The sequence below is a fragment of the Cherax quadricarinatus genome, chromosome 15 (genome assembly GCF_038502225.1).
Source record: "Cherax quadricarinatus isolate ZL_2023a chromosome 15, ASM3850222v1, whole genome shotgun sequence".
Classification (NCBI taxonomy): Eukaryota; Metazoa; Arthropoda; class Malacostraca; order Decapoda; family Parastacidae; genus Cherax; species Cherax quadricarinatus.
In genome coordinates, this window is record NC_091306.1 from 13,990,248 (window position 1) to 14,015,247 (window position 25,000).

Consider the following 25,000-nt stretch of genomic DNA (forward strand, 5'->3'; position numbering starts at 1 on the left):
ATTATAGTGAGTGTGAGAGGGGGAGAGGCTGAGGCGTGTACGCACTTATATGTGGTTGCAGGGGTCAATTCACAGCTCCTGGCCCTCAGTTCTTCTGATGGTCGCCACAGGTCCACTTTCCTGCTCACGAACTTTATCGTATCTCTTCAAAACCATCATCCTGCCTACTATATCACTTCAGAAGGTGTGTGTACCAGATGTGTGTGCATGTGTGTGTGTGTGTACGTGTGTGTGTGTGTGTGTGTGTGTGTGTGTGTGTGTGTGTGTGTGTGTGTGTGTGTGTGGCCTACATAAACCCTGCCAGAGCACAGATAAAAACAATAGAGCACAAAAGACACAAGAGGCTTCTTTCTGTACCTAGAGTCCGGGTTCAGACGCACTCTTCTCCCGTCTGGGAGGTTAGAAAGTGAAATCCCCCAGGGAGAATTGATCCTCCGGCCCTTCACTTCCACCTAGAAAACGACTTGACAGATCGGGGAGAATTCGTCCTCATTTAGTGAATTCCTCACCACCTGCGTTATGTGCAACACTAACCACTTATCGCAGCGTTACGTGGTCTCCAGCTTCATGACCTGCACTTTTTTCACTTACTGTCTACCAAGACAACTCAATTTCCTGTCACCTGACTGTCTTCGATCGTAGACGGAACTGTTACAAAAATAGGGTTGTATCACGGACTTGCAGTCAGGAAACTTTCAGTGTAGTGAGCACAGCCTATGGCAGTTTTTCCCCTCAGTCGAGTCTACTCCGTACATCCAGGTGTGGCTGGGCCTATTCCCCCTAGTCTTAATTTCTTAGTAAATTCCACATTTCCCGTCACTTATAAATGAAAACATTAATAAGAGTAAGAATAAATATAATTAAAATAGCAAATAAACTAAATGCTTAGAAGATAGTTGCTGATATAAGTGAAAATATATATAATATACACTAATGTATATTGAATGATGTAATTTTGTAATGAATAATGAGCATTCGTAACATATTTCGTTATTTTGAGAATGATTAATTTTCGTTAATTTTCGTTTACATTAGCTAACGGAGCCTAAACTAACGTATAGAGGGATGACTCTTAGAAAGCAGAACGCCGGAGAACCAACGCTGAGTTGATAATGCTGAGGCTTCTCGATCTTTTTTTTCCTCATATAGAAATGCACAAGTCTGGTAGGAGATGACTGCAGCTTCACACAACTTTACTTCCTAATTTCTCCTTGTCTGTTAACATCCACCTTTACTTCCCCTTCCCTTCATCACTCCTTTCCCTCCAACCCTCCCCTTCCTCCATCTTTCGCCCTGCCTTCAACTCTCTCTCCCACCCTCCCACCTTCCCTTCCACTCTTCCTGCCAACCTCATCGCATTATATCTTCTTCACTAATCCTTCCTTCACGACCTCATGAAGGTCCTCACACTCCTTCGTCCACTGCTCTGGAGTTCGTCTCTACGGAATAACATTCTTATCCTAACTCAACTAATTTCTAGGCCTGGAGTTATCAGCGATGTACCACCACCCCCAGGATGCTACCCACAACAGTTACCTAACACGCACGTACATATTTACCTCTAAGTCATCCCTGACACCAGGTATCTTACACCTGTTTAGATTTAGATTTTGCCACCAAGGGCCTGTATTTGACTCCCGATTTAAGTGAAATGTATAGATAAATCGAAGTTTGGCCTTCTGCCCTTGTTCACCTAGTATTAAATAGGTAGCTGGATGTTTGTCGTGTTATATGGGTCGCATCCTGAGGAAGGACCCAAAGGGGTCCTGGTTTAATAAAAACACAAAGGGATGGAAAGAAAACAAAACTCGTGATCTTAAATATGGAAAAACACCACAGTGAAAAAATAATAAACCCTGAGTACACACAAACACACACACACACACACACACACACACACACACACACACACACACACACACACTCACACACACACTAGCTGAGCTCCCTGGCAGGAGGCACAAGCCAGGCAACAAGCTTCCCAACCTCCGATTAATGTAAGGCACCTCTGGAAACGACTCCTACTTTCTTCCCTTCCCTTCCAGACTTCTCAGTCTTCTCCAACCTTCCTCCTTCCTCACCCTCCATTTTCCTACCACCTCCCCTTCCCTCAGCTCAATGAATCAGACAAACTCTACAACAACGCCATTGACAGATACAATTTTTGCTGACTCCTTAATCCATATTTTCGCTGCCCTGGGAAATTAAAAAAGAACCAGCGTCTAATCCCACGTAAAATAATTTACCTCCAAGTTTTTCAATTAAGGTTATCGGATTGTGTGTTGGAATAAGAAGTGGCGGCGAGGCCATGGACTTGGAATAATGCGGGTGTTGCTGACTCAGAGTTTCTCCGCCAAACTCTGAGGATGGGATGAGTGTGTGAGAGAGACGCATCCCACTAGGCTACTGAGTATTAGTTATGATCCTTGTGTGTAGTGATGGGATAGTGATGGTGGTTGTGGTGGTACTGGTGCTGCTGGTAGTGATGGTGCTGCTGGTAGTGCTGTTGCTGCTGTTGTTGCTGCCTTTTTTCTGTTGTTGTTGCTCTTGCTGCTGCTTTTGTTGTTGCTGCTTCATCTGATGCTGTTGTTGCTGATAATCTTCAACTTTTTTTTTCTCAAATCTGAGGTATACTCATGGAAAAAAAAATAGTTTCTTAGACCCGGCCAAACTTACTTCAGCTGTTCACGGTTTCTTCCAGACTTCACTTATCTTGCTACGACTGGACGTGTTTGTTGACAAATGCATCCTACATTGAGCATTTGAACAATGTTTTCTTCAAGGCTTGGCCTTCATTGCTGCGTAGTTACTCAATCATTTCTAAATCCAACCAGTTATACCGCGAGGCTTCCTGACTGCACTCCGATAAATTATTTGCATTACTGGAACTGTGCGTCAGTAATTTCTGGGTGAGAAACAGGAAAGTGGAACTTTACTTATCGACGCCTCACTTGCGGGAGCAACAAGATGTCGCTACCGTCCTATTGATCCCAAGCTAGATGCTAGGTATCTCGACTCCCTGAGAGAATCAGTGACCTCAACTCCAGCAAGCAAAAAATTATCGTTGCAAGAGTTACCCAAAAGGTAATAATTATATGTATGGAGAAGTGAATGCACTCAGCGACACACCACTCGCGCTGCAACAAGGGTAGAGCGACCATTAGGGATTATAACACGGGATAATTGACCATTTGTGAGCACTGCCAGGCTGGAAACGCCTGCTAGAATACACTATCCAATTAATTACTCTTATTCATAATTCATCAAGTAATTACTTAGGGACATTGTTGATGTTAAATACGTACGAGTACAGAGGGCGTGGTGTGTGTGCATGTGTGTGCATGTGTGTGTGTGTGTGTGTGTGTGTGTGTGTGTGTGTGTGTGTGTGTGTGTGTGTGTGTACTCACCTAAGTGTGGTTGCAGGGGTCGAGACTCAGCTCCTGGCCCCGCCTCTTCAATGGTCGCACCTAGGTCATCTCTCTCCTTGCTCCATGAGCTTTACCATACCTCGTCTTAAAACTATATATGGTTCCTGCCTCCAGTACATCACTTGCTAGGCTATTCCGCTTCCTGACTACTCTGTGACTCAAGAAATACTTCCTAACATCCCTTTGACTCATCTGGGCCTTCACCTTCCAACTGTGACCCCTTGTTTCTGTGTCCCATCTCTGAAACATCCTGTCTCTGCCCACCTTGTCTATTCCACACAGTATTTTGTATGTTGTTATCATGTGTCCCCTGACCCTCCTGCCCTCCAGTGTCGTCAGGGCGATTTCCTTTAACTTTTTAGACTATTCCACTTCCTGACAACTCTATGACTGAAGAAATATTTCTTCAGTAATAGAGTTGTCAGGAGGTGTTGTCCTAACATCCCTTTGACTCATCTGCCCTCCAGTGTTATCAGGCAGATTTCCCTTAACCTTTCTTCGTAGAACATTCCCGTTAGCTCTGGAACTAGCCTTGTTGCAAACCTTTGCACTTTCTCTAATTTCTTGAAACGTTTGACCAGGTGTGGGTTCCAAACTGGTGCTGCATACTCCAGTATGGGTCTGACGTACACGGTGTACAGTGTCTTGAACGATTCCTTACTGAGGTATCGGAACGCTCGGTGTTATACTCACACCAAGAGTAAGGTTTGCAGTCTTTGGCCGCCTAGCCTATACTCGCTCTGCAGTCTTTTTTGTCCTTCCCCGATCCTCATGACTTTTCATTTGGCGGGGTTAAATTCGAGGAGCCAGTTGCTGGACCAAGCTTCCAGTCTGTCCAGTTCTCTTTGTAGTCCTGCCTGATCGTCATCTGATTTAATTCTCATTTTCTTCACATCGTCTGCTAACAGGAACACTTCTGAGTCTATCCCTTCCATCATGTCATTCACATATACCAAAAATAGCACTGGTTCTAGGACCGACCCCTGTGGGACCCCGCTCGTCACAGGTGCCCACTGTGATAGCTCATCATGTACCATAACTCTTTGTTGACTCCCTGTCAGGTATTCTCTGATCCATTGCAGTGCCCTTCCTGTTATACGCGCCTGATTCTCTAACTTCTGCACTAATCTCTTGTGAGGAACTGTGTCGAAGGCCTTCTTGCAATCTAAGAAAATGCAATCAAACCACCCTGTCTCTCGTGTCTTACTTCTGCTACTTTATCATGAAACTCCAGAAGGTTTGTGACACAGGATTTGCCTTCCATGAATCCGTGCTGGTTGTCGTTTATGCTCTTGTTTCGTTCCAGGTGCTCCACCACTCTCCTCCTGATAATCTTCTCCATGACTTTGCCTGCTATACACTTCAGTGACACAGGTCTAGAGTTTAGTGCCTTTTTTCTGTCTCCTTTTTTAGAAATGGGAACTACATTTGCCGCCTTCCATACCTCAAGGGATGTGTTGAAGATTGTGGTTAGTGGCACACACAGCATTTCTGCTCCCTCTCTAAGGACCCAAGGGGAGATGTTGTCCAGTCCCATTGCCTTTGAGGTATCAAGGTCCTTTAGCAGCTTCTTCTTTTTCCTCCGCAGTTGTGTGTATGTCATCCAATACTTGTTGGTTTTCCTCTCTGTTCTGTCTTCCCAGAGCCCTTCCTGTCTCCACTGTAAATACTTCCTTAAATTTCGTGTTGAGCTCCTCACTTACCTCATGATCGTTTCAGATTCCCACCTTTCTTTCCTCAGCCTGATAACCTGGTTCGACTCTTGTCTTCCCACGTGGCTATACAAAGCCGGGGTCAGACTTGACTCTCTCTTTGATCCGTGCATACCTGCTCTGCCTTCGACTAATCTCCTTATTTTCCTGGGCCCTTTTGTCTTCTGTACTCCTTTTCCATTCTCTAGTGCACTTAGTTTTGCCTCCATACTACTTTGGGTAAACAGTGACTCCTTTGGTCTTCTATTATTTCTGTTGCCCTTGGGAACAAACCTTTCCTCTGCCTTCTTGCATTTTGTTGTTACATATTCCATCATTTCGTTTGCTGACTTTCCTACCAGTTCTTTGTCCCACTGAACCTCCTGCAGGAAGTTCATCATACCAGTGTAGTCCCCCCTTTTATAGTTTGTCTTTTCCCGTTCAACCCCTGTTACCCTCTCCATTTGTAACTCTACTTTGTAATCAAAACTCAGAACCACGTGATCACTAGCTCCAAGGGGTCTCTCATATGTGATGTCCTCAGTGTCTGAATTGCTCAGGATGAATACAAGGTCCAGTGCGTAGAAGAACTACGCTTTCATTTCCTTTGATGCACACACAAAGATACAAGCAATAATGAGCGGGGGAAAAACTAGCAAGATATATAAGAAGAGAGAGAGAGAGAGAGAGAGAGAGAGAGAGAGAGAGAGAGAGAGAGCGAGTGTGTGTGTTACAGATGAGAGCGAGCCAGACTTGCTTAAATAACACCATGAGCGGTTGATCACAACACACATTAATATTGTGTAAATCATTTGCATGATAAACATAGTTAAATTAATGACAGGTCCCCCGAGGCTGGCGAAATAGACACTGGCTCGCTTATGTGAACATTTGTGTAATTCTCCCTAAATGATGGAATAAAAATTAATATTTTAATTAATAAATATAATTAATTCTCTCTCTCTCTCTCCATCTATCTACTCCTCTCTCTAAAAATATCTATATCTATCTATCTATATCCCATTCATCTCTCTAAACTCATTCATCTATATCTATCTATCTATCTATAATTTACACAGGGTTTGACAAGGTTAAGGATCCCTAGCTATATTGACAAGCTATTTACAGGTTAAGGATTCCTAACTTTGTTGGCAATCTAAGAGCTGTTACCTACATCAGCTCTTTTGAAAGCATTTTTATTGTTATGAGACATGTTAGTACGGAACAGGATGAAGCTGGAGCCATCTGTGGGCCAGAATTTTCATGTGATCAACTGGATTCTGCCCGTTGACATCATTGTTGTACGAATGTGTTCCATACTCGAGTCATCCTGGGTATATATGATCTCAGATGGAGTGATGTTCTGGAGAAGGGTACAGCCAGAGTGAAGTTGCTGCTTTCTGCCCGTCTTGTGGCATAAAAGCTTGTTTCACGCTGGTCCTCGAAGTGGATCCAAGTGTGGCATTTTTGACAATATTGGCCTTGGTACATATTGGCAAGGCCACCCACATCCTCCTCTCCTATATTGAAGGCTCTGCAGCGACAGATCCATCCAGATGGGTCCAGGAGAAAGATGAGATTGTCTTGCTCTGTTCTCTACCTCCACATCAAGCAGTCGCAGATGAGAGGGAGATGAAAACCAAGAAAATGGAGCATACTCAAGGTGAGCGTACTTGTGTCTCGGTACAGAATCTTGAAACCCTACTGTCAAGCAGATGCGAGATACGGCGAAGTGCTGTAAGCTTCCTGGCCGCCTTATAAAGATTTACAACATGGTTCTTCATGGTTAGTTTGAGTCAAATTTCACCCTAAGCGATATCAACTTCTTCTCCAGGTGCTTCTAGAGACGATCATTTGTGTTTTCAGGTGCAATGTTACTTGCTATCTATTTCAAGCTGATGTAGTACCTAGCTGGTGATTGATGCAGCTAGAGCAGCTGGCATTTCTTCTCTTGGCTAAGTGAATGTCAGTGTGTTGCAGTCGTTTCAGCTATGCATTTGATTCTGGGATGAGATGAAAGGTCGTTGAAGTAGACATTCCATAACAATGGTCCCAGCACGCTCTTGTGAACACTTGCCCCAATAGATGTCTTACTGATTCCGTTCCATTGAGAACTACACTTAGAGATCTACCATGAAGGTAATCGCCCAGAGACACAACGCAGAGCCTGCAATCCCAGTGCTTGAAGTTCTTGGCTAAGAGGCCCTCTGGCAGCCACACCCGGTCGAAAGCGCTAGTAATCCAGTGCTACCACAGGCTGACTTTGGATTCATCCAGTGACTGGGTGCCATCAGGAGAGGTTTAACAACAGATCAGCAGCAGAGTAACTTTTCCTGAAGCCAGCATTGACGATCACAAAGTAGTGAGTGGTAGCCAAAAGCTCTGTCATTTGTCTTGAAATTATTGTCTCAAGGATCTTTTACCAGTGAATGACAGAGGACACTGGTCTGTAGTTGCTGATTTCTCTCTCTCTCTCTCTCTCTCTCTTACTCTATCTTTATACACACACACACACACACACACACACACACATACACACACACACACATATAGCATATATATATATATATATATATATATATATATATATATATATATATATATATATATATATATATATATATATATATATATATATATACATGGAATACATATATATATATATATGAGAGCATATATATATATATATATATATATATATATATATATATATATATATATATATATATATATATATATATATACATGGAATTTTTTGAAACAAGGTTGCTTAACACAATCCTCCCTTTAATAGAGCTAAATGGTTCAGATATGTTTGATGATATTTTGTGTCTTATGCCCAAAATGTAGATATACACATTTCCTTGAAAATTAAATAGCTTAGCCCATTCTATAAACTTCTTACTGTTGAGTTTGAAGAAAACTATTGCCTTTTCTAGATGTTTTAGTTATTATGTAATAATGAATTCAATTTAAATTTACAGAAACCTACAAATAACTGTCTTATGTCCACTATTGTTCCTCGCATCAAGATAGAGTCAAACTGTCTGTTTTCTCATCAATGTTTTTGAGAGCTTTACGAATTTGTAGTCCTGAGTCTATAGATGAGGAAATATCCAAAATTTATGAAATTGTAAGGATTAAAATACCTAAGAAATGTAATTGATAAACTTTTAAAAATGTTAGAAATACTTTTTATTAATCCAAAAGCGGTCAATCCAGCTCATTCACTAAAAATATGTTGGTTCTCCTCACTATGAAAAACTTGGTTGATATGCCTTCCTCTTCTTAAGACTTTAACATAAAGTTGTATTCAAAAATCTTGATACAGTAAAAACTTGATAAAGAATTTCCAAAATGCCATGGATGTGTCTATAAGATTCCTTGTAAAATTTGCGATAAAGTTTATTACGGTCAAAACTGGTAAAAATCTCGAACTAAGATTAAAATAATACAAATATAGCATTAGAACTGGACAAGATTCCAATGCTCTATTTATTCATGTAAGAGATTTTAACCATCCAATTGATTTTCAAAAAGTTGGAGAAAGTAGTATCAAGCAAGTCCATGGTCGACAGGAATATAAGTGAATCTTGTTTCATAAAAAGCAGTTTTGACAATAATATGAATATTTCTTGGTTTATATAAATTAGATCCATTTATAATTAATAGAATTTGGGAAGAATTTAATAATACACTGACAAAATAATTTTAAATTTTCTTGCAGAATAATAGGTGAGTTGCAAAGACCCCATCCAAGTTGGGTTTATGCGTCAGGTGTTTGTCCCTTAGACCTGATAGTGAGGTGCCACAGACTTATAGCTTCCTTGGATGCTTTACTTTCACAGTTCCTTGATAATGTGAGTAGTCAGCGAGCTTGGAATTTCATTCTTTCAGAGTGGTTGTTTTGCATATTCTGAAATCACCTGTTTACTGTGATCTTATTGCATATGTATATATATATATATATATATATATATATATATATATATATATATATATATATATATATATATATATATATATATATATATATATATATATATATATATATATATATATATATATATATATATATACATATATATATATGGAGGGAAAGTTTTTTAATACTATGTCTTATGGTAATGCATGAAACGGCCGATGCATACAAAATATATATATATATATATATATATATATATATATATATATATATAGTATATATATATATATATATATATATATATATATATATATATATGCAAATATCCACTTGGAAAGAATAGAGAAATTTCAAGCGCTGTGACTACTCACATTGTCAAGGAACTATGAAAGTAAAGCATCCTAAGGATGGTATATAAGATGTCTGGCCAACACTCACTATCAGATCCTACAACGGTTAATTACCTGACGCGCCGGTCCACCTGGACAGGTCCTTTAATATATATATATAGTATATATATATATATATATATATATATATATATATATATATATATATATATATATATATATATATATATATTTTAGGTACCACCTCTAGAACTGTTATGGGGACCCTCATCCTCAGAGAAAAGAATAAACTTGCTTCTGGGAAAACTCAAGATTCTCCCTGAAGCTCTTTGAGAATTTTCTCCTACCACCCCCTATATTATGTATATATATATATATATATATATATATATATATATATATATATATATATATATTATTTATTTATTTTTTTTTATTATCACACCGGCCGATTCCCACCAAGGCAGGGTGGCCCGAAAAAGAAAAACTTTCACCATCATTCACTCCATCACTGTCTTGCCAGAAGGGTGCTTTACACTACAGTTTTTAAACTGCAACATTAACACCCCTCCTTCAGAGTGCAGGCACTGTACTTCCCATCTCCAGGACTCAAGTCGGGGAAGTACAGTGCCTGCTCTCTGAAGGAGTGCAGGCACTCCTTCAGAGTGCATATATATATATATATATATATATATATATATATATATATATATATATATATATATATATATATATATATATATATATATATATATATATATATATATATATATATATATATTATTTTTTTTATTAATACATCGGCCGTTTCGCCGTTTTCCACCAAGGCATGGTGGCCCAAAAAAGAAAAACTTTCACTCCATCATTGTCTTGCCAGAGGTGCACTTACGCTACAGTTATAAAACTGCAACATTAACTCCCCTCCCTCAGAGTGCCGGCATTGTACTTTCCATCTCCAAGACTTAAGTCCGGCCTGCCGGTTTCCCAGAATCCCTTCATAAATGTTATCTTGCTCACACTCCAGCAACACGTCAAGTCCTAAAAACCATTTGTCTCCATTCACTCCTATTTAACACCCACACGCATGCCTGTTAGAAGTCCAAGCCCCTCGCACACAAAACCTCCTTTACCCCCTCCCTCCAACCTTTCCTAGGCCGACCCCTACTACGTCTTCTCTCCACTACAGATTTATACATTCTCGAAGCCATTCTATTTTGTTCCTTTTTCTCTACATGTCCGAACCACCTCAACAGCCCCTCCTCAGCCCTCTGGATAATAGTTTTGGTAATCCTACACCTACTCCTAATTTCCAAACTACGAATTCTTTGCATTATATTTACACCACACATTGCCCTGACACTATATATATATATATATATATATATATATATATATATATATATATATATATATATACTATATATATATATATATATATATATATATATATATATATATATATACATATATATATATATATATATATATATATATATATATATATATATATATATATATATATATATATATATATATATATATATATATGCAAAACAACTACTGCGAGAGAATAGAGAAATTCCAAGCGTATTCGTGATTACTCACATTATCAAGGAACAATGAAAGTAATGCATCAAAGGAAGGCATATAAAGGGTCTAGCCGACACCTCACTATTGCATCCCACAACAAAGCAACACCTGACGCGCGACTCATAATAAAGGGAACACTGCAGCAGGCCCGCTGGCCCAACTAGACAGGTCCTTCACACAACCCATCAACAAACTATTCTACCCAAGAATTAAGAATTTTAAAACTTATTATTTGTTCAATGTATTATTAAATTCTTTCCAAATTCTATTAATTATAAATGGATCTAATTTATATAAACCAAAGGAAATATTCATATTATTGTCAAAACTGCTTTTTATGAAACAAGATTCAATTATATACCTGTCGACCATGGACTTGCTTGATACAACTTTCTCAACTTTTTGAAAATCAATTGGATGGTTGAAATCTCTCACATGAATAAATAGAGCATTGGAATCTTGTCCAGTTCTAATGCTATATTTATGTTTTTTTAATCTTAGTTCGAGACTTTTACCAGTTTGACTGTAATAAACTTTATCGCAAATTTTACAAGGAATCTTATAGACACATCCGTCATCATTTTGGGGGGAATTCTTTATCAAAAGTTTTTTTTACTGTATCAAGATTTTTAAATACAACTTTGATATTAAAAGTCTTAAGAAGAGAAGGCACATCAACCAAGTTTTCATGGTAAGGGAGAACCAACATATTTTTTGTTGAATAAGACTGGTTGTCCAGAGTTCATAGATGAGGAAATATCCAAAATTTATGAAATATTAACGATCTGAAATACCCAAGAAACGTAATTGATAAATCTTTTAAAATTGCTAGAAATACTTTTTCCAATCCAAAAAGGGACAACCTGCCTTATTCAACTAAAAATATGTTGGTTCTCCCTTATCATGAAAACTTGGTTGATATGCCTTCTCTTCTTAAGACTTTTAATATCGAAGTTGTATTTAAAAATCTTGATACAGTAAAAAAACTTTTGATAAAGAATTCCCCCCAAAATGCTGACGGATGTGTTTTTAAGATTCCTTGTAAAATTTGCGATAAAGTTTATTACGGTCAAACTTGTAAAAATCTCGAACTAAGATTAAAACAACATAAATATAGCATTAGAACTGGACAAGATTCCAATGCAACAGTAATGTTGAGTATTGTATTTTCCTTCATATAAGGTGCACCTTATATCCCCCAAAAAATTCTTAGAAAATTATCCTTCTGTACTCAAGATCAGGGTCGGTCAAGGGTTGGCTTTAGGTTACGCTTTAGAAGTTGTTTACTAGCGTTTCGTTACAACTGCTTGGAACATCTCTTATAGTAAGAGCTAACATTTGTTGGGAGTAAGAGCTAACATTTGTTGATAGTAAGAGCTAACATTTGTTGATAAGAGCTAACATTTGCTGATAGTATTAAAATATAGATGTGAGAAGTAGGTAATACTCAGTGTTTACACATCTGGAGGTTATACATTAGAAATACATTTACGATATATAAAGAGTTTTAAGTTGCTTATTTCATTCAGTACAGAGATTGATAGAGGCTCGATACTCCGTTATTTAAGCACCAGACACCACTGGCTTCTCCTCAAACCTTGAGGTGAGAGGAGAGCAAAGGGGGAGAGAGTAAAAGATTATTTTAAGTGAATGTTTGAGACATTTTGAAGTTGAGAGAATAATTGCCTTAATAAAAAATAGAGATTATTATGAAAAGTGTAAATGAAAAGTTTAATGGGGCATATGTAAATGATCATGGGAAAATTTTAACTGAGTAATACTTTCAACGAGGTAAGTTGGAGTGGGAGTAATAAGAAGGCTGTCTGAAAGACATATTGGAAGTTTCAGAATGCAGGTGGGAGGGTGCAGGAGGCAAGGGGAATGTTTAATGGAATGATGGAGTGACAGTTCTGGTAACTGAATTTTTTACTTGAAGGCTTTTTACTACGTAAAAAAAATATGGAGAATGGATTGTATGGAAAAGAGTAATGAGAAAGAGTGGTTGAAGAATGGGAAAGAGCAAAAGAAAAAAGTAGTGAGGCTTTATTAGCAAATTCTGCAGAGAATGAGAAACAGTTTTGTTGACATAATGAAAAAACCCAGGAAGCAAATAAACATGCTAAGCGTGTTCACGTTGAGATGTAAGAAAGATGATGTCACTTTATTGAAGATAAATTTAAATGATGTAGAATGTAGATGGGGTAGAATGTAGATGGGGTAGAATGTAGATGGGGTAGAATGTAGATGGGGTAGAATGTAGATGGGGTAGAATGTAGATGATGTGTGCTGTGACCAACCATCCGCGTAGTAGAGAGCCAAAGTAACAGCATGAGTGGTATAGTTATGTGGTGGATACCTAGAATAACATAGTAGTGTCTCTGACAGCTATGGACGGGGTGGAGCAGCGCCTGGCATCTCCCATGACGTCATCAGTGCCACTAGCGCCGCCCTGCCTCGACCAACATGATCCCCACCTCACAAAAACAAACCAGGTGTGTGATGCATACTCTCTCTTTTATTCTAACCCTAAATCTGGCTAATATTTATCTTTCCATGTAGTTCGATTGTTGTAGCAATTGTTATTAATTTTTCTTCTTACATATAAGAACATAAGAAAGAAAGAACACTGCAAGAGGCCTACTGACCCATGCGAAGTAGGTCCATGCCCCCCCCCCCGGCCTAGAACAATGACCACCTAGTCAGGTCACTTCCACTTAAGGAAGGAGCACGGCACCAGACCTGGTAGCCCAAGCTAGTCAGGACCAACTCACACCCACCCACACCCACTCATGTATTTATCCAACCTATGACGGTACTCGAGAGTTTGTTCTACTCATCTACAACTCTATTACCAAACCAGTGCTTTCCTATATCCTTCCTGAATCTGAACTTTTCCAACTTGAAGCCATTGCTGCGAGTCCTGTCTTGGCTGGAAATTTTCAGCAAGCTATTTACATCCCCTTTATTTATTCTTGTTTTCCATTTGTACACCTCATTCATATCCCCCCTAATTCTACGCCTTTCTAGAGAGTGCAGATTCAGGGCCCTCAGTCTATCCTCATAGGGAAGATTTCTGATACATGGGATCAACTTTGTTATCTACCTCTGTACGTTTTCCAGTGCATTTATATCCATTCTGTAATGTGGTGACCAGAACTGTGCAGCATAATCTAAATGAGGCCTAACCAAGGATATATAGAGTTGAAGAACAACCTGAGGACTTCTATTATTTATACTTCTTGATATGAAGCCAAGGATTCTGTTAGCTTTATTGCGAACACTTGTGCACTGTTATCTTGGTTTCAGATTACTGCTACGCAGAACTCCTAAATCCTTTTCGCAGTCAGTAGTATTAAGATCTACACTACTCAGTTTATAAGTGGCATGGTTATTGACCTGTCCAACATTTAGAACTTTGCATTAGTCTATATTAAACTGCATCTGCCACTTCTCCGACCACTGCATCAGTCTATTCAAATCATCCTGGAGTGCACTAATGTCCTCAAGAGAATGAATTGGACGGCCTATTTTGGTGTCATCAACAAATTTGCTTATGTCACTATTTATTCCCTCATCTATATCGTATATATAAATTATGAACAAAAGGGGCCCAACACTGATCCCTGTGGAACACCGCTTGTGACGTGCCCCATTCTGATTTCTCCCCATTTATGCAAACTCTTTGCTGCCTATTTGTCAGCCATGCCTCTACCCAGGAAAAAATTTCTCCTCCTATTCCGTGTGCCTTAAGTTTCCTCAAAAGTCTCTGATGTGGAGCTCTATCGAAAGCCTTACTGAAGTCCATATACACAATATCATATTCATTACCAAGATCTACCTCCTCAAACACCTTAGCGAAAAAAGTTAGTAAATTCGTAAGACAGGAACCCCCCTTAGTAAAACCGTGTTGAGATTCATTTATCAATTTATGCCTATCAAGATGGCTACGAATTGCTTCGGCAATTATTGATTCCATAAATTTTCCCACTATGGAGGTAAGTCTATAGTTCGAAACTAAGGACCTGTCACCTGCCTTGTAAATAGGTATTACATTTGCCATTTTCCAATTATTAGGCATTATGCCAGTTGGTAGTGATATGTTGAAAAGATTAGCCAAGGTTTGCAAAATTCCTCTTTGCATTCCTTTAAAACCCTTGCAAACAGTTCATCAGGGGCTGGGGATTTGTTAGGCTTTAATTTCTCTGTTTGTCTGAAGACCATGTCACTAGTTACTGCAATCGTACATAGTTTATTATCGTCCTGTTTTACATAATTTATTTTTTCTGGAATTTCGCTAGTATCTTCCTGAGTAAAAACTGAGAGGAAGTAAGAATTGAAAATTTCACACATATCCTTATCACTGTCAGTGATCTGACCTGAGTTACTCTTAAGTGGGCCAATCTTGTCTCTAATCTTACTTCTGTATACCTGAAAGAACCCTTTTGGGTTAGTCTTCAAATCCCTTGCGACCTTAGCCTCATAATCCATTTTTGCTTTTCTTATTCCTCTTTTTATTTCTCTCTTTAATTGAAAATATTTATTTCTTAACTGCCCTTCCCCTATACCTACAGCTGTTGATCTAGAGCTCTATCTTACTACGCTCTGAAGGTATGTTATGGAGATCTGTGTTCAATGTATGGTCAATTGCTAAGCGAAGCGACAGATAAAACAATGTTCTTATACATGGAATGACCAATACAAGAAATGTGTATGTAACGGATTTATGGTAGTAATTAGTTTCAGTAGCAGCGACATATTAGTGTTTAGATTAGTTCATATCATCGCTACATAAGAATCTGCTAACTTGTTTGAAACTACCCACCAAAATAACCAGAAACACAGCGACATTCAGCAGCCAGTTTCACTAACACAAATGGAACGGGAAACACATAGCACTTATTCTCGAAATATTCCTGTTGAATCACTGAACGTAACTCCCATGGATTTCAGGTCTATTGGATCTCATCAACGGGATTACTTTAAGCGAGCCCGTCAGTCTGTCCTTAGCCGATTAGCTGACGGATGATCAAGTCTTCACTATTCCTTGCGCTGAATAGGCCACACGGGTCTAGCGCTTCACATAAATACAAGAATTCTAGAAGACAATGACACACGTCTTGTACGTAACCTTGATAAACTTAGAGGCAAGAATGGGAGAATCTTCCACTGACGTAGAAATAATATATTTTGCACAGTAAACTGCGGTGTCGGTCTACTGCTTAATGGAAACTAAATAGAAAATATTAATTAAACTGGTTGTAAACTTTCTGCTTAGCGCGGTGCATCAGCATAAAACAGGAGAGTAACACAGTTCAAAAATATGACAAGTATAATACAGGAAGGCCCAGTGTCTCTTAAAAGGTGTTCATCAGTACCTACAAGGAACGTATATCGTTAAGCACGCAGGACAGTAAGTCCACGTGCTGCACTGAGGGGCTGTACAGATGTTTGCAATGAGAGCGTACTTGAGAAACTGGCAGGGGGGACGGGTAGGGGGAAGGGGGAATGGGAGGGGAAAGATGAGTGCCTCTGCTCCCGCAGGACACCTGGTCAACACCAGGTAGCTCTCTGCTCACCGCTGCCCTTTGCCCCCTGACCCGTAGCCTAATCCCACTTACAGTCCAGCCGACTCTTAGAGCCGCCGCAGACGAGATCAAAGGCCAGCTCGGAGCACCCTTTGTGAGGCCGTGAATAACACCAGCGGCTTGAATACACCAAAGAGACATTCTTAATGACGGCGCTGCTGAGGGTCCCACTCTAGGAGCAGGAAGCACAGTGCCCCCTGGATCTTCACTGCTGCCCGCTTAGTGCCAACCCTCTTCCAGCCTTCACTTCAAACCTATAATACTTTTTTCACACTGTTTACTTATATTCTTAATAAGATATCTGACTGCTGTGCCACGCAGACATTCAACCCCCCACCCTGGTCTGAGACCAGGCCACCCAGGTCTGAGACCAGGCCACCCTGGCCTGAGACCAGGCCACCCTGGTCTGAGACCAGGCCACCCTGGTCTGAGACCAGGCCACCCTGGTCTGAGACCAGGCCACCCTGGTCTGAGACCAGGCCACCCTGGTCTGAGACCAGGCCACCCTGGTCTGAGACCAGGCCACCCTGGTCTGAGACCAGGCCACCCTGGCCTGAGACCAGGCCACCCTGGTCTGAGACCAGGCCACCCTGGTCTGAGACCATCCCGGCCTGAACCCCAATATGACTCATACGTACCAACTGATCTAATGAGTTATTACTGACAAATGACACGAGGTTTTCATTCAGAATATTTTGTATTTCAGACACTGTATTCAACATAGATCCATATTTTGTATTTTTTTTTTTTTTACGAATTCTGCTGAGAGTCTTAAAGAAAATCTTTGTCATTCGTGGATTTTTTATACAATTAATTTAAGACAATGAAAAAGAGAATATGATGTTTTTGTTGCAATAAATAAATAGAAATGGACTAAAAACAAGTACGTGAGAACATGTGAAAGACAAGTGCACTAGGACACGCGCAAGATACGTACATGAGAATATGTGTAAGACACGTGTACGAGGACAGGTGCAAAACACGTGAATGAGGATATAATTAAAACACGTGTATGAGGGCACGTTTAAGACACGTACATAAGAACACATGTAACACACGTACATGAAAACACGTGCGAGACGCACGTGAGGACACGCCCAAGGCACGTGAAAGTAAATGTCAACTGTCGGACACTGCAGCATCATGGGATCTTGTTACAAAGAATTCTTCAACACTTGTTCAACCTTTGGACGAAGACCTACTTCGACTAGTGGATGGTACCACTATGACCCCGCCTCCGCCTGCTTCACCTCACATCTCTACAGTATATAAGCCACGTCTACGGCCCTATGCTGTACATTCTACAAGATTGATGGACTGAACACATCGACTCCAGGTTGAGGGACTGATTACCTCATTCTCCTCCTCTCCTTATGCCTTCCTCTTTGTATTGGACTGAAGAAGCCACTGTGTGGCGAAACGTTTCCTGAATAAAGATTCCCATATGCTGCATAAGTGTCTCAATCTTCAACTTGTCGGTTTTTCAAACCATTCATCACACACACGTGAAAGTAAATACACTTGCAAGACACGCACGGAACAAATCATGCGTGCAGGGGGGGGGGAAACACCCCACACACGAAATACACGTATACACGTACAGGGGGAAACGCATCCGTGCAAGAGACAGACGTGTGAGAAGCAGTTACGTATACGGAATAAACATGTATGAGAAATGGACACGTGCATGGGGCGTACACGCCGGACACGTGTAGTCAACAAACACAGGGTAGGTGAGTACGGTGCATTAAATGCAGTAATGAAAGTAAATTATCGACACAGCCGCGGCTATGTAAGTATTGTTCAGACGTGTGCGTGTGTGTGTATGTGTGTGTGTGCGTGTGTGTGTGTATGTGTGTGTGTGTGTGTGCATATGTGTGTGTGTATGTGTGTGTGTGTGTGTGTGTGTATGTGTGTGTGTGTGTGTGTGTGTATGTGTGTGTGTGTGTGTGTGTGTGTGTGTGTGTGTGTGTGTGTGTGTACTCACCTAGTTGTACTCACCTAGTTGAGGTTGCGGGGGTCGAGTCCGAGCTCCTGGCCCCGCCTCTTCACTGATCGCTACTAGGTCACTCTCCCTGAGCCGTGAGCTTTATCGTACCTCTGCTTAAAGCTATGTATGGATCCTGCCTCCACTACATCGCTTCCCAAACTATTCCACTTACTGACTACTCTGTGGCTGAAGAAATACTTCCTAACATCCCTGTGATTCATCTGTGTCTTTAGCTTCCAACTGTGTCCCCTTGTTACTGTGTCCAATCTCTGGAACATCCTGTTTTTGTCCACCTTGTCAATTCCTCTCAGTATTTTGTATGTCGTTATCATGTCCCCCCTATCTCTCCTGTCCTCCAGTGTCGTCAGGTTGATTTCCCTTAACCTCTCCTCGTAGGACATACCTCTTAGCTCTGGGACTAGTCTTGTTGCAAACCTTTGCACTTTCTCTAGTTTCTTTACGTGCTTGGCTAGGTGTGGGTTCCAAACTGGTGCCGCATACTCCAATATGGGCCTAACGTATACGGTGTACAGGGTCCTGAACGATTCCTTATTAAGATGTCGGAATGCTGTTCTGAGGTTTGCTAGGCGCCCATATGCTGCAGCAGTTATTTGGTTGATGTGCGCTTCAGGAGATGTGCCTGGTGTTATACTCACCCCAAGATCTTTTTCCTTGAGTGAGGTTTGTAGTCTCTGACCCCCTAGACTGTACTCCGTTTGCGGCCTTCTTTGCCCTTCCCCAATCTTCATGACTTTGCACTTGGTGGGATTGAACTCCAGGAGCCAATTGCTGGACCAGTTCTGCAGCCTGTCCAGATCCCTTTGTAGTTCTGCCTGGTCTTCGATCGAGTGTATTCTTCTCATCAACTTCACGTCATCTGCAAACAGGGACACCTCAGAGTCTATTCCTTCCGTCATGTCGTTCACAAATACCAGAAACAGCACTGGTCCTAGGACTGACCCCTGTGTGTGTGTGTGTGTGTGTGTGTGTGTGTGTGTGTGTGTGTGTGTGTGTGTGTGTGTGTGTGTGTGTGAGTGAGTGAGAGTGTGCGTGTAAGTTTGAGTGAGAAAATGTGAGCGTGAGAGTGTATGAGATTGTGTGAGAGAGTTAATGAGAGAGAGTGTGAGAGTAGGGGGGTGCAAGGCGCTTTCTGCAGGTGTGAAAGTGAAAGGGGCGAGAAGGAGCGTCAGCGCGAGGGTAGGAGGGAAGAGATGGGGAAATGAGTGAAGAGGATAAATGGAGGAAATGGGTAGGGTTGGAAGGGATGGGTGTAGTAAATAGTAAGGGGTGAAGGGAATAGGCAGAAATGGAAGAGAAAGAATGAAAAGGAAGGGACAAAAGTGGGGAGAATCGTAGCAGAATGAATGAAAATGAGGAAGATCACGTTCAATGTTTAAAGAAATTTAATCTAAGAAAAACAAAAACAAGAGACTGTGAGAGGTATTACCCGACACCTGTCAACACTGTCATGTAGGTGAGTATGTTGGGTATGTCGTGTGTAACAGTCATGTAGGTGAGTATGTTGGGAATGTCGTGTATAACAGTCATGTAGGTGAGTATGTTGGGAATGTCGTGTATAACAGTCATGTAGGTGAGTATGTTGGGTATGTCGTGTATAACAGTCATGTAGGTGAGTATGTTGGGTATGTCGTGTATAACAGTCATGTAGGTGAGTATGTTGGGTATGTCGTGTATAACAGTCATGTAGGTGAGTATGTTGGGTATGTCGTGTATAACAGTCATGTAGGTGAGTATGCTGGGTATGTCGTGTACAACAGTTATGTAGGTGAGTATGCTGGGTATGTCGTGTATAACAGTCATGTAGGTGAGTATGTTGGGTATGTCGTGTATAACAGTCATGTAGGTGAGTATGTTGGGTATGTCGTGTATAACAGTAGTAGTCATGTAGGTGAGTATGTTGGGTATGTCGTGTATAACAGTCATGTAGGTGAGTATGTTGGGTATGTCGTGTATAACAGTCATGTAGGTGAGTATGTTGGGTATGTCGTGTATAACAGTCATGTAGGTGAGTATGTTGGGTATGTCGTGTATAACAGTCATGTCGTGTATAACAGTCATGTCGGTGAGTATGTTGGGTATGTCGTGTATAACAGTCATGTAGGTGAGTATGCTTGGTATGTCGTGTATAACAGTCATGTAGGTGAGTATGTTGGGTATGTCGTGTATAACAGTCATGTCGGTGAGTATGTTGGGTATGTCGTGTATAACAGTCATGTAGGTGAGTATACTTGGTATGTCGTGTATAACAGTCATGTAGGTGAGTATACTTGGTATGTCGTGTATAACAGTCATGTAGGTGAGTATACTTGGTATGTCGTGTATAACAGTCATGTAGGTGAGTATGTTGGGTATGTCGTGTATAACAGTCATGTCGGTGAGTATGTTGGGTATGTCGTGTATAACAGTCATGTAGGTGAGTATACTTGGTATGTCGTGTATAACAGTCATGTAGGTGAGTATGCTTGGTATGTCGTGTATAACAGTCATGTAGGTGAGTATGTTGGGTATGTCGTGTATAACAGTCATGTAGGTGAGTATGTTGGGTATGTCGTGTATAACAGTCATGTAGGTGAGTATGTTGGGTATGTCGTGTATAACAGTCATGTAGGTGAGTATGCTTGGTATGTCGTGTATAACAGTCATGTAGGTGAGTATGTTGGGTATGTCGTGTATAACAGTCATGTAGGTGAGTATGTTGGGTATGTCGTGTATAACAGTCATGTAGGTGAGTATGCTGGGTATGTCGTGTATAACAGTCATGTAGGTGAGTATGTTGGGTATGTCGTGTATAACAGTCATGTAGGTGAGTATGTTGGGTATGTCGTGTATAACAGTCATGTAGGTGAGTATGTTGGGTATGTCGTGTATAACAGGCAACTAATATAACTTACTGGAAGCAACTATTCTCCTGGTATAAATTCGAGTAAACATGACCATAAACTATACTAGCTTCTACGTATTGCTTAGTTACGGTTGGCACTGCTAAACCAGGCACCCTTGACATCCTGGCACTGTACGTGAGCCGCAGTGCCAGTATGACACAGTTCTTTAAACTTAAATATAAAAGCATTCATAGAACATTTTATCACGAATTCCAGACATTGAGATCCTACACGCAAATAATATGGAATAAAACAGTGAAATTCTTACTTTGCCGACGCGGAGAAGTTGGCTAACCGTATTAATACTGTAGTAAGAAATTGTGAAAAAAAAATTTCTCTCTAGCTGGAGACCCTCTTCAGGTGAGTGAAGAAGCATGGGATGCAAAATAGACCAGAAACAGTTTACAACAATAGGTGTAAGCCATAAGGTGGATAAAATACTATTTTACATCACATTCCTGACCTCAGATCGATCTCTCTGTCATAAAACTGTCTGTCTTTTGAGACTTCCAAAATATCAACTTTTATTATTAAAAAAAATAGAAAACTATCCTAAAGCAATAAACACACAATAGCTGTAGCTTAAGTTGTCAAAATGATATATATTCAGCAGACTAAATTTATAAACATATATGAAAATTTTAAGCTTTCTTCATCCTGAAGTCTTTCAGCAGTGAGTGGAGTGAGGGAGTCGTGTTTGGAGAGCCGCAGTGCTTACACACAACCTCCCAGCCTCTTGTATTCACTCTAAGAGATCTTTTCTTTAGAAAAATCTTACCCGTGGCTGAACTCTTTGGGTTAGGCGCGAGAAGTTTTGGGCTAACGTAAATTCTGCCGAAATGTTTCCATGCTAGCTGAGATTCAACAGAGCAAAGTGTAAAGAACTCTACGTGAGGACCAGGAAACCGTAAGCGCCCCCCTGGGGTAGTGTTTACAACCATGCGCAACGGTAAGGAGAGTCGGGCAAACATTCAGATTTCCCGGCCGTCTGAAGTTGTATCTGCCGCGCGATTACATCAAAGGCGGGCAGGTCAAAGGGTGCCAATTAGTGAAGATTTGTTCTTGAGGCGCAGTGTGGGGTATTATGTGAGTGTGTTTGTTCTCTTGCTACACCATCCCTCTCTTGCTCTTTGTTCAATCATATTCACCCTCCTGCATTCTCAAATGCGCTCCAGCATTTTAAAGTTCGCTCACACTTTGAGAGAGTAGGCCCTTTTTCACGTACCACTTTCGAAAGACCAATATGCACTTCCTGGATGGTAGTTATCTCTTGTTTAAACAACTGTTTAGATCACGTGAGCTACCAGGGGGGAGGGGAGAAAAAGATATTCATTTCTTTGCAATATGAATTTCAGTGCTTGACGCGTTCAATAAAACATAAGGCGTTAATGTAAAAAAAAAAATCGATTTCAGGCGAGCAGGGAAAGATTTCACAACAACGATTTAATTACTTGTCGCCGGGAAGCTGGACTCACCAATTAGTCTCCGCCTGATTTTTGTTTTTGTCATAAATCTGTAATTGGTCTGCGGTCGTGAAGACATTAAACGATACGATATTCGCCGGAGCTGCAGTCATTAAGAAACAAGAAGTAGAATTGAATGCCATCCATCTTCACCCCAAACAGAATAAAATAAAAGATGCGAAACAGTAATGTGACGTGAAATAAGTAACATACACCAAGTGACATAAACTGGTTGGCATAAACAGGGTGTACATAAAGTCTTATGTTCTTAAAAACAAATACTACTACTACTACTACTACTACTACTACTACTACTACTACTACTAATAATAATAATAATAATAATAATAATAATAATAATAATAATAATAATAATAATAATACAAGTACATGATACAACTTATACACAGTTACAGAGCAATCTTACAGTGTGACAACGTTTCGCTCTGGAGTAGAACTTCATCACTGAATAGACAAAGCTCTACGCAGGACGAAACACTGTGACGATAAAATCTTGTTCTGCCTCTGTATCTTTCTTCAGTACCACCGGCGAGACGTCTTTGTATCCCTGAAAGGAAAATGATAATGAATCTCAAACTTAAATTTTCTGTATTTGCCTCTGGATTTAATTAGATCGTGAAAATACAAATTAAGTCCCTCCATTAATTAAAACCGGTTGTTCAGTGCCCTCAAACTGCAGACATGAAGGCAGAATTTACGGCGTTCGAAAATTTGGTATAAACGTTTGTCGCGATTGTTTTGGGCCGAGCATTACAGAAAGTTTTCATTTCCAGTTCTCGCACTCACACACACACTTGATGTGGCTTACATGCGTACATATTCATGTAATGTTATGCATATACAAAGTAACGTTCTCGTATTCTTCAGCATCGATGAAGCACCATAGAAGAGTCAGGACGAAAAGTCAAAGAGTTAGGACGCGAAATAAAAGACTCAGGGCGAGAAATCAAAGAGTTAGGACGAGAAATCAAAGAGTCAGGATGGGAAATCAAAGAGTCAGGAGGAGAAATCAGAGTCAGGACGCATACAGTCAAGACGCGAACTCAAGAGCTAGGACGCTCTTGAGTTCGCGTATTTATTGCCTTGAAATGCTAATGAAAGTCTGTATTTCCTGGCGGTGCTAACGAAGGCATATATTACCCGGTGGTGCTAACGATAGCTTGTTTTACCCGGTGGTGCGTACGAAGGTATGCATTATCTAGCTGTGGTAACGAGTGCATATTACCTGGTGGGGGCTAGAGGATGTTATTTCCCAGTGGTAGTAACGAGCACATCACCTGGAAGTATTAACGAGTGTGTGCATGTGTGTGCGCTGCAGGTTACCTAAGATTGGTCAAGGAAGATGACAAGTGTTTCCTGACGTGGGTCTTAGTGATATGATGACCCGCTTCTGGAGTTTTTGGTCATCTGACCGAAGCCTTCAGGAAGCTTACCGGTCCACCCCCTTTTAAAATTAAGGTTATAATTATATTGTGTGTGCTGCAGGTGGGGACGGTGATGCTGTATGGAGTCCCCATAGTCTCCCTCAACATAGACAACATCGAGCGCCTATGCCTGGCACAAATCTCCAATACACTACTCAAGGTGAGAACCACATCCTACTGGTAACTAGTCGTAAACAAAAAAGTTAACCCCGGTAAAACTACAGACACGACGCCTGAGAATAGGTTACTGTGGCTTCAGTGAGTTGACTTCCTCCACCTAATCTTCAGAAGTTGTTCCAGTGTCGTTACTTTTAGCTTCGATGAGAGTACAGCTGACGGTGTATTGCTATGTTTGGATTATCCCCCGTTTTGGATCAAAGCTTGTTGCCAGTCATTCGCTGCGTGACTCCCATGGGTTCAATACTTCCTCTCGGATAATAATAGTGTGTGACTTCTTTGAGTTCCCCCCCCCTCTCTATATCTCTCTCTCTCTCTCTCTCTCTTTTCTCTCTCTGTCGGGATATTCCTTGATGCAAGTAACCTTACATGCATCAATTGGACCTGTCTTCTCCTTCCTGATTTGCTCCTATTCTCACAGACCATGAGCCTGGTCCATGGCCGGGCGAGAGT

The 25,000-nt window shown here is 40.6% G+C and overlaps 1 protein-coding gene across 1 annotated transcript in view; it reads left to right on the top strand.

The window, feature by feature from the left end:
• The window catches only part of fuss (SKI family transcriptional corepressor fussel), a 161,741-nt gene that overhangs the window by 66,351 nt on the left and 70,390 nt on the right, over window positions 1-25,000 (top strand). Inside the window, exons 2-3 of the mRNA XM_070085168.1 lie at window positions 13,370-13,476; window positions 24,432-24,530. Coding sequence (XP_069941269.1) covers window positions 13,372-13,476; window positions 24,432-24,530 — 204 coding nt within the window. The 5' untranslated portion in view covers window positions 13,370-13,371. The remainder of the gene's footprint in view (window positions 1-13,369; window positions 13,477-24,431; window positions 24,531-25,000) is intronic.